Source organism: Mus caroli, unplaced genomic scaffold (genome assembly GCF_978045245.1).
Source record: "Mus caroli unplaced genomic scaffold, Mus_caroli_1 scaffold_12, whole genome shotgun sequence".
Lineage (NCBI taxonomy): Eukaryota > Metazoa > Chordata > Mammalia > Rodentia > Muridae > Mus > Mus caroli.
Window position 1 is genome coordinate 20,245,456 of NW_028227267.1, and position 10,663 is coordinate 20,256,118.

The window sequence follows — 10,663 nt, forward strand, 5'->3', positions numbered from 1 at the left end:
TAAAGATTTCTCCTTTCTCAAAGCACACTGTTTAAAGCACGCTGTCCCCTTTTTCATGTGAGCTGGCTTGAATTTTAAAAACCAAAGAGATAAGAATGATTGTTTGCAACGGGAGGGGCTGTGCCAGATACCCATGCCCCTGTGCTATAGCCTTTGAAGGTTGCGCCTGCGCCTCAGTATCAGGGCAGGTCTGGGCATGAAGCATGGGAAACTTGCATTTGCAAGTGTCTACAGAGCAAGTCTCCTGTGTGTCCATTTACACAGCTGAATTTGTGTTTTCCTCTCTCCTTTCCACAACCCGTGGAGCATGTGAACTGTCCATAGCCCTGTATTGTTGGGCATGTTATGGGTATGTTTGATAAACACAAAATCTACAGTACCAGTGTGACTTGGCCACACATTCCTGGATAAATTCTGCATCTATGCAAAGCGGGGGAAAAGACTATTGAATAAGGCTCTTCTATACCAAGGGAGTCAGTTCCATTCACTCAGTGATGAGATCTAAAGATAGGGCTTGCTTTTAATCAAAGTATCAACTACACCCTCATTACTCCATTTTCTTAATGGTGTTTTTGAAGAGGTAGTGGGACTTGCCCCCAAGAAGAACTTTCTTCTTTTTTATTTTTATTTTTTATTGATTTGTTGAGACAGGGTCTCATGTGGCAGAATCTAGCTGTTTGTTCTGACCCTCCTCCTGCCCTTGCCTCCCAAGTACTAGGAGTAGAGAGATACACTACCAAAGGGAATTTCTGAAAATAGAATGTTGACTATCCACTTATTTAATGATTTCAAAATCTAAGGATTGTCCCAGCCAGAGAAGGCTCCTGCCCTCCATTGCCCCTGCATGAAACAGCCTTGCTTTTGATACTGCTGCAGTGAGCAGTGCTGTGCTTGGTTCATGTCAGGAGCTGGTGAGTGGATGGCATTGTCCCACAAGGGACTAAACAAACAGGGTGGATTCCAGGGTGTGCTGGCTCCTTACTGATGCATTTTTCATTTTTGCAGTAGCCACATAGATCTCAGCTCTTGGCCTTAGATACAGTAGTGTCTGGATAGCCTTAAGGCTGGCTCCAAGCCTTTGATGTGGGTGGTCGGTTTACTTCCCGCATTTTTACTATTCTTATTTGTTTCCATAGATAAACATCATTCAGGGAATTGTGGCAGAAATCAACACCAAGACTGGGGAATCAGAATGCCGCTATTACAAAGAGCGGCTTCTTTACCTGGAAGAAGGCCAGAAAGATTCCCTGATTGACAGCTCAAGGGTCCTGTGTTGTCATGGAGAGCTGAAAAATAACCGGGGTGTGGTAAGTACTTACTCTCCTGGGGGCCTTGCCCTGGTACTTCCCTATTTCTATCCTCAGCCCGCCTGCCTGCCTTCCTTCCTTCCTTCCTTTCTATTTTTATTATTTTATTTATTTATTTATTTATTTTATTTTTTTTGTGGTACTAGGAATTTAGCCTAGTTACTCCTACTAGGCAAGCACTCACCACTGAATACATTTCTAGCCTTCTCTTTACTTTTTGAATTTTGAGACAGTCTCAATTAAATTGCCTCAACTAGCTTCAAACTAGGATGAGTCGCGCCATACTCCTGCCTCAGCCTCCCCAGCAGCTGGGATTATGGGTAATAACCACTCACTGTACCCAGCTCTGTGTCCCACTTTGACTTCAGAAGATAGTGAGCCAGACGTGCTGGCACAGATTCATAATCCCAAGTACTTGGGAGGCTGAAGCAGGAAAAATTTAAGTTCAATGCCTGTCAGGATGAGACCGGATGGATCTGTATAACAGATTTCAGTTCAGGCAGACCTACATAGCGAAAACAAAAAACTTATGTGAGCAGGTCTGGGAACATCCCTTGTTGTTAGAGAGTATCGCGAATAGCTTGTTATCAGGGCTACTACCTTAGATTCAGCCATACCATTTGTAATGGGGCCAACTGAAAATTGCTAAAGTTACTGTATGTGGACCTGCATCTGTGCCATAGATGATTCCTGACTGCCGGAAGGTTGTTTTCTGCTTCTTACTGATTTCTAGAAAGCAATAGGGGATTTACATGATGTGACACTGGGTTCCTTGAAAGTTCCTTCTAGGAAGTCCTGAGAATCAGGAAGAAGCTTTGCTCCACAGAGGTGGCCCGGTCCCTTCTCATACACCAGCTAAGGCTGGAGGCCTCTCCGGTTAGACGTCCCTATGGCAGAAGGATGAACTCCTCAGGCAGCAGAGTTTGGAGCATGAAGACGGCAGATGGGGTGGGGCAGGAGTGTTGGGCTTGGCGCTTGCCAGAGGTGTGAACGTTATTAGGAACAAAATCTTGGTTTAGGAAAAATAGTGTAGAAATGACAGCAAGAGGAAGCTGGGAGTGACCAGAGAGCTCAGTGAAGACGTAGAAATGAAGGACATTTGTAAGACATGGCCCGGACAATCCCAGCTCAACTGCCTGCCTCAGCGAAAAGATGGAGTGGTGTAGAAACAAAAGTCCCTGGCTGTTTTAAGTTTCGAACACAATGGCCTAACCCTCTCCCGCTCCACCCCTAAAGGAATATTTTTAATATGTTTCTACCACCACCACACCCCAGTGAGGAAAGCCTTTAACTTGGTTATTTTGTGCCTTACTGTTTTATGATCTTTGAGTATTGTTTTTATTTTATTGTCTATTTTGAAACAGGAGTTTTCCCTAGGCTAAACTCAAACTCACTGTATATATAGCCCAGGCTAGCCTTGAGTCTACACTATCTTACCTCTGCTTCTGACTGGTAGGAAGATGAACCTTCCCACCACCCAATGTCGTGTAGGATTGTTGGTGTCTGCGGTACGTGGAATGTGTGTGGTAGGAGACCTATAGATTTCTGTTCCCTCAAATAGCAAACCGTGGATAACTCATAGCATGCTTCTTCTGCTCGAGCCCAGCTTCTCATCTTGACTTGTTACTCCTCCCCGTTAGAGGCCTCTTTTGAGAGTCCTGGGTTGACATTCCCACACGGTTTTCCTACCAGAAAGTCAGAGCCCAGCATCGGAGCTACAGTCATTCCAACTCCCGACCATTCCCACGGATCTGATGCTTGGAGTTGATCACCAGAGATGCACCCCAGCCCCACGCAGGCAGCTTGTTCTCACTGTGTGCTCTGAGGCATGCCTTTGCTTTCTGAGATTTTTTTTTTTTTCTGTCCCAGCTCCATACTGGCAACTTGTTTGTACGATGTGGCTTGCAACATGTGTCCATCTTTTAGGATTTTCTTTTAGCCTATAACGCATGTCAGCAGTGCAGCCTGGAGCACACTCTCCAGAGAGCCTAGGTGCTGCTGAGCTAACTGAGAAGACTGTGAGGGGCATCTTCTTTGGGCTCCAGCCGGGTCCTCTGGGGCAAGCAGGGTCCCAGTCAGAGTTGCTGGCTAAAGTTGATGATTAGCCCAGTGGTTGAAGAATCACACGTTTTTATGGGTTTGGGAAGCGAGAGTTATTATTAGGCTTTGATATACACTTTCATCCTTGTAGACTATCATTAACTTGATTTCTTAGAATTGTATTGATGCCAAGAAAGTAATAATTCCTTTCCCCATCCTGTTCTTTCTGGTCCCTTAGTTTTCTTTTGGTCGAGCTGGAGGCTGTGTGTGCATGAACAGGTTGTGAACTGTAATCTAAGTAGGGTTCTGGCTACAGTTAGTTGTAGAAAGACTTTCTCTAGCAGGCTCCTAAGGAGGAGCCTAAATTAAGTCAGTAGAAAGGTGTTTCTGAAAACACTTCAAATCTGCCCAACTTCTGAGCATGCACTCATAATCCATTATGAACCTAGTTCCTAGACACCTCTTGCCGCAGAGGCCCACAAACTCACCACTTAGTAGATGGTTGCTCAGGACAATCCTGTGGGCTCTTTTCTTCTAGAAACTCCATGTTTTCCTGTTCCAAGAAGTGCTGGTGATCACCCGAGCTGTCACTCACAACGAGCAGCTCTGCTATCAGTTGTACCGGCAGCCCATCCCTGTGAAGGACCTCACGCTGGAAGACCTGCAGGATGGAGAAGTGCGGCTGGGTGGCTCCCTGCGCGGGGCCTTCAGCAACAACGAGAGAGGTATGTGTGGGTAGCAGACTCAGTGACACACTGAACCATTTGATCGTAGAAATATGGAAGGGGTGGCTGGCTGGAGAAAAGTGAACAGCAAACTGTCCCAGTGTTGACATTTCACCTACTGATGGATGGACAAGTTGGACCTCTGAGCCCTCAGCTTTCCACTTATCTGCTTTCCTCTTGAGACTGCTTTGGGCGTTAAACAGCAGACTGTACATGAGCCCAGCCCTTTGCAGCTGCATGCAGCTGGTGCACCATTTGCTCTCTGGCTCTGTCCCCTACTGCTACATCAAAGTATGCTTAATACCATACAGTCTCTGTGTGGGCACTGGTTGCACAGTGTAAGGTTTTGTAGTTGTTCTGATGTAGCTGCTGAAGAGAGTTAAGAATCAACTAGAGCCCAGCTGCCATAGCTTAACATGGGGTTGTGAGTTTGAGGCCAACCTGGGCTACATAGTGAAAGCCTACCTCAGAAGAAAATAAAAGCTAAATGAACGGTGAGCTGGGGTGCGTGCACACCTGCAGCGCTACTCAGTGGGTGTCTCTCCCTTAAGACTTAACTACATAAAGGAAATCACGACGGGAAGCCATGATAGTGGTCTCTATCCAGCACAGTTATGTAGTGAGCACTGTTTCAGGTACTAATGATAAGCCAAGACATAGAGTATACACTGGACAAATGTTCCTAATGCTAGTTAGAAAAACTGAAGCTTAATCTGGGCATAACGGAATCTGCCTAGGGTCTTCATCCCAGCACCTGGGAGGCAGAGGCAGGTGGGTCTCTGTGAGTCTGAGGGTAGCCTGCCTTATATAGTGAGTTCACAGCCAGCCAGAGCTATAGAGTGAGACCCTGGCTCTAAATAACAACAACAATACTAATAATAACCATAAAGGAATGGACAGACTTATTTTTTTATTTTATTTCTAAAATAGGGTCTGTATTTTTATTTAAATATAGTTGTATCACTTCTCCCCTTCAGTTTTCTTCTCCACTCCCTCCCATGTTTCTTCCTCCCAGCCCCTCCCAAGTCTCTTCTCTCCAGCCCCTTCCATGTCTATTCAGTCCAGGCCCTCCCATATCTCTCCCCCCTTAGTCCCTCCCTTGTCTCTTCCCTCCAACCCCTCCCATGTTTCTTCTTCCTAACCCCTCCCATGTCTCTTCAGTCCAGGGCCTCCCATGTCTGTTCCAAGGGCTTCTAACATACAGGCAGCTGTTGTCAATCCCTTTAGAAAATCTGAGCTAAGAGAAAGCACCCAAGGAGCTGAAGGGATCTGCAACCCTATAGGTGAAACAACAATATGAACTAACCAGTACCCCCAGAGCTCATATCTCTAGCTGCATATGTAGCAGAAGATGGCCTACTCGGCCATCATTGGGAAGAGAGGCCCCTTGCTATTGCAAACTTTATATGCCCCAGTACAGGGGAATGCCAGGGCCAAGAAGTGGGAGTGGGTGGGTAGAGGAGCAGAGCGGGGGAAGGGTATAGGGAACTTTCGGGATATCATTTTAAATGTATATAAAGAAAATATCTAATAAAAAATACATAAATAAATATGAGAAGGCAAAGACCAGTAAAAAAAGAAAAAAAGAAAAAGAAAATCTGAGCTAGATCTGTGTCACTCCAGTCAAATAAGTGTGGCATCAGGGTAGAACCAACTGAGTCCTGCATCAGTAAGAGACATTCTGTAATCAGTGTCTGGCATAGGCCCAGGGTATGCCCATTACATTAGGGCCACTCTGTGTGATATTGTTAGCCTTGACAAATACCTACCCATTGACTCTCTCTTCATGTGTTCTTCATTTCTAGTTAAAAACTTCTTCAGAGTCAGTTTCAAAAATGGATCCCAAAGTCAGACCCACTCGCTACAAGCCAATGACACCTTCAACAAACAGCAGTGGCTCAACTGTATCCGTCAGGCAAAAGAAACAGTTTTGTCTGCTGCCGGCGGCTTGCTTGACTCTGAGGGACTGGTCCAGGGTCCCGGCACTGAGAACAGGGAGCCACAGGGAGAAACAAAACTTGAGCAGATGGACCAATCGGACAGCGAGTCGGACTGCAGTATGGACACCAGTGAGGTCAGCCTTGAGTGTGAGCGGATGGAACAGACAGATGCTTCCTGTGCAAACAGCAGGCCCGAGGAGAGTGTCTGACAGAAGACTGTGACCCTGCTAGCAGCAGGCTGTTTCTTACCTGTACAGTGTTTGCATTCCACACGTGAACTGTTTGGAGAGGCACTTTGTAATACTCCTGTGCCTGTGTTGGCCTAGTTCCCTCTGTTCCTTGTCCCTAGTGCTGTAACTGCCGCTCAGTCTGTGTCAGCTCACAGCAGTCCTTACCCTGTTGCTGTATCTCACAAGCATCTGGATGAGTGGGGAGGAACTGACCGTGTTACTTTGAATTGTCCTACTTTCAAAACAGAAAGGGTCTCTAAACTACTGCTCTGTGTGGACTGGGTTGACAAAGCCTTCGTCCCATGCTTCTCTAATGTTCCTCTAGCTCTGACCTAGTAGCTGTAGTCCTGGCATTGAGAGAGTTTTGCAGAGAACTGAGATGGCATTGGAAGGGAAGGCAGAAAGTCTAATTAATTAACCCTTAGAGCGAGCTCAGGTTCTGTGTTATTCAACCAGAAAACATGAAAACATCCCTGAGGGTTTCTGAGGTTTAATTTTGCAAAGGAGGAAGCCTTGTTTTGAAGCCTGTGGTTTCATCCAGTGCAAGTTGAATGTAACAATCTATGAAGACCAGAAACAGAGGTGGCTTTAGAGAGGGCCAAGACAAAAGCAGTTGCCAGACAGGCCTGGTGGCACAGGCCTACAAACCTGGCACTTGGGAGCAGAGGCAGGAAGATGTGGAGTTCAAGAACAGCCTTGGCTACATACCAAGTTCTAGTTCAAACTGAGCTCCCCAGTATAAACAAAACAGAGCTCAAAGCACCTGCCAGCTCTGACTATTCAGCTGAAGTGGAGGACAGCTGTGGGAGGTGTTTGTCATTGCCAGTGGCTTGCCATTAGAAAAGCCCTTTCTCGCCTACGACAACAGAGATTGCCAGGGGCCTGAGAAGATCTGCCAAGGTTATGGGACCCCACCAACCTTATGTTTCATCCACCTCAGCCACTCCTCTTTTCTAGTGGAAGACTGTGACTGCACCTGGGACTCTGTTTACAAACAAGAGAGAAGGACTTGGGGGCGAGAAGTGGGTCACTGTCACTGAAGCCTCCTGTGCAAACCACGGAAATTGAAGTTACTCCGGACGGTCTCAGGATTTCCTGCTCTGCTTTCAGGCTCTGGTTCTTGAGCTACAGTCAGACTGGTGGTTAATTCCTCTTGAGGCCAGTTTCATTAGCTCTCATTATCTAGGATCAGCTAGCCAAACTGGAAAGTTCTTTGTTCCAGCCTTGATTTACAGAGCAAGGATGTGTTCAAACAAACAAACAAACAAACACCATGAGGAAAATAAAATGTTCACAAACTAAACAGCTTCTTGCAAGTGTAAATACTTAGGGGATTTGTACTAAATTATACCCACACCAGCACTAGTAGTAATGATTCTAAATTATTGCCAAAAAAGTTTTTTGTTGTTGTTAATTTCTGCATCAAGTTTACAGAAAAGAAAGCAGCAAAATACAAAGTTGTCCCTTTACTGTACACATGGGTCATGTGCACTCAAAGAAGCTGTGTGACAAGAGCAACCAATAGAAAAACAAGGTATATGACATGATTATTTTTCAAGACATATTATGATCAGTTCTACCCTGTAAAGCATATTTCTGTATTTATAGATTTTAACAGTGGTGAATTTTTTTCTATTACAAGTTTATTTAAAACCATTTTGTTTCCCAAGTTGCTGAATAAACAAACCTGCTCCAGGCAGACACAGTGGACAGCTGAGACAGGACACTGGATGACAGAGAAAGCTTCAACTGTTCTCTGTAGAGCCGCTGGCCACGGTGGCCAGTGAGTCAAGGTCTGTCGGCCTGTGGGAAGAGAGTGGACGGATGTTTTTGGTGAAATGAATACTTTTGTATAATGGCCTTAAACTTTTCTGGAAGCATTTCAAATAAATTGCATTAAAAACACCTTTTCCTCCTGTGTACAGTGTGTGCTCAGCCACCGTCAAGTCTCAGGTTGTCCTCTCGAAAGGCAAGAGTTTCTTTCTGAAATTTTACATGTGGTTTCCAAATACTACTTGCTGAAATAAATGGTGTGACTGGTGGAGCAAAGCTGTTACAGAACATACATTTCTGTTTTCTCAAGCATTCTGCTCTGATTTCTTTTACCATGTATACTTAGTGTACGCCATTTATTCACTTGTGTGTACTTAGTGTGTGTGTATGTGTGTGTGAGGCATGCACGTAAGCACACAGGTACTGCCACACTTGAGTGGAGGTCTGAAGACAACCTGAGTATTTAGTTCTCTCCTTTCACTGTATGAGTTTTGAGGACGGAACTCAGGTCATCTGGCTTGGCATTAGCAGCAAGCACCTCTCCCCATTTTAGCCATCTTGCCACCCCTCACCCCTTCACTCACCTTGATCTATGCCCTATACAAAGCTTAGTCAGAGCTGTGACAGACAAGAAGCATTGCATCTCACTGCGGACACAAGTGACTGACGGTGAACTTGAAGCTAACAGGGGTAGTGGTGCACACCTGTAACTCCAGCCCATAAGACGCAGAGACAGGAGGCTCTCCTAAAGTTCAAGGTCCGCTTACTCTGTATAGCAAGTTCCAGGCCAGCTGGGACTGCATAGTGTGACCACATCTTGAAACAACAAGGAAAAGGAAGGGCGAAGAGAAGTTTCATTGTTAAGTTACACTGGAATTTTAGTCTGCTTGTTCCCTGAAACAGTTTTATTTCTCTGAAAGAGCAGGGCTCTTGTTTTGTCTATAAAAAGACTGGACAGGTTTAAGTTCTTAGCAAGCATTTCCAACAGCATGTTAGTCCAGTAAGGTTAATGACGAGCTTTGTCTTTATAATATGCGTCTGCCCTATCCTTTAACATACTGTCCACTCCTAGATTTGGCACAGCGTTCACATAGATGGTAAATCCAGTTTTGTTTTTCTCAAGGGAAAAAAAAATCAAGTTTTCTGTCTGCAATCCCAGCTCCCTAGTGGTTGAAGCAGAGAATTGTTATAATTTGACGGCTAGCCTGGGCTAGATAGTACCAGGTCATTGAAGGAGCCGGGCGTGGTGATGCACGCCTTTAATCCCAGCACTCCGGAGGCAGAGGCAGGCGGATTTCTGAGTTTGAGGCCAGCCTGGTCTACAGAGTGAGTTCCAGGACAGCCAGGGCTACACAGAGAAACCCTGTCTCGAAAAAAAAAAAAAAAAGAAAAAGAAAAAGAAAAAAAGAAGGAAGGGAAGGAAGGAAGAAAGGAAGGAAAGAAAAAGAAAAATCGTCTGCTTTGTTCTCTGGCCTTCCTTTGCCCATGCTTCAGAGACATTTTGGACAGTCTCCACATTTTGTTTCTAGAGTGGCACTGGCTTGTTGACTCTAGGCGCTGTATCTTTGCTAGAAGGTTAATTGTTCGTGCTGACATTTTGAGAGTTAGTACAAGTGGCGGCAGACTGCATGGGTTTCAGTCTGTTCTGAGGCTGTTACAGAACATGCAACTAAATGTAATCCTTGTAGTCAAGACACAATGAAAACAGCCAGGGCTGGCAATTTTGTGCAGAATTAGAATGTGGTTTCAGTTTCTGGCTTGCGGTCACTGCCACTGACTGCTTCAGTTTCCATTCCCAGAAGTCTCCAGCTGCTAAAAATGCAAACTTCGTGGTTACAGGATGCTACAGCCCATCTCAGTGAGCAGCTTGTTCAACTTTATGTTCTCTATGCACCCATTTTTTTTTTTACTTGATTTCACCAAATCTAGAGCACCACCTGGTTCTAGAGAATGGACATGCGGAATTGGAAGACAGTTCCCCAAACCCAGAGCTATCTGTCGGAATCTTAAAGTCATCAGGATCCAAAGCCGTACAAGAGCAATTCTACACTGAGAAGAGGTCACTACCCCTCAAGTATGTGTAGGCAGACAGTTTTAACAATGTCACTGCTCCTTACATCACACCTTTTTTCTTCAGGAATGTTGGTAGTTCTCCCAGTGAGCAACAGGCCTACCTAGACAGAGTGGTTTACCAAGGGGTAGCCTAGTTTCCTTTGTTGCTGTGATAAATACCACGACCGAAAGCGACTTGGAGAGGAAAGGGTTTAATTCTACTTACAGTTCCAGGTTACAGTCCCATCAAGGAAAGTCAAGGCAGGAACTGAAACAAACCATGGAAGAATGAAGTTTACTGGTCCACTCACTGATTCATGCTCAGCCAGCTTTTTCTTTTTTCTTTTTTTTTTATGTATCTCCCTGCCAAAGGGAATGGTGCCACCCATAGCGGGCTTGGGTCCCCCTGCCCCCCATTAATTATCAGTGAACACAATTTACCATAAACATGGCCACAGGTCAATATGATCAAAGCTGTTTTTCAATTAAGGTTCCCTTTTCCCATGTGATTCTACATTGTAAAGTTGTTGCATGAGACCCTGTTATAACATACATACATGGTGGGGGGAATATTTGAGATACAGAATGTGATGGGG

At 45.2% G+C, this 10,663-nt stretch overlaps 1 protein-coding gene across 10 annotated transcripts in view; it reads left to right on the forward strand.

Annotated features, from left to right (window-relative positions):
- Arhgef3 (Rho guanine nucleotide exchange factor 3) overlaps nucleotides 1-8,147 on the forward strand; it is a 289,379-nt gene extending 281,232 nt beyond the window's left edge. For all 10 annotated transcript variants that reach the window (XM_021181453.3, XM_029468792.2, XM_021181454.3 and 7 more), the window contains 3 exons: nucleotides 1,137-1,307; nucleotides 3,886-4,072; nucleotides 5,878-8,147. In XM_021181453.3, the coding sequence (XP_021037112.1) occupies nucleotides 1,137-1,307; nucleotides 3,886-4,072; nucleotides 5,878-6,221 (702 nt within the window). In that variant the 3' untranslated portion in view covers nucleotides 6,222-8,147. The remainder of the gene's footprint in view (nucleotides 1-1,136; nucleotides 1,308-3,885; nucleotides 4,073-5,877) is intronic.
- The last annotated feature ends 2,516 nt before the right edge of the window (nucleotides 8,148-10,663 follow it).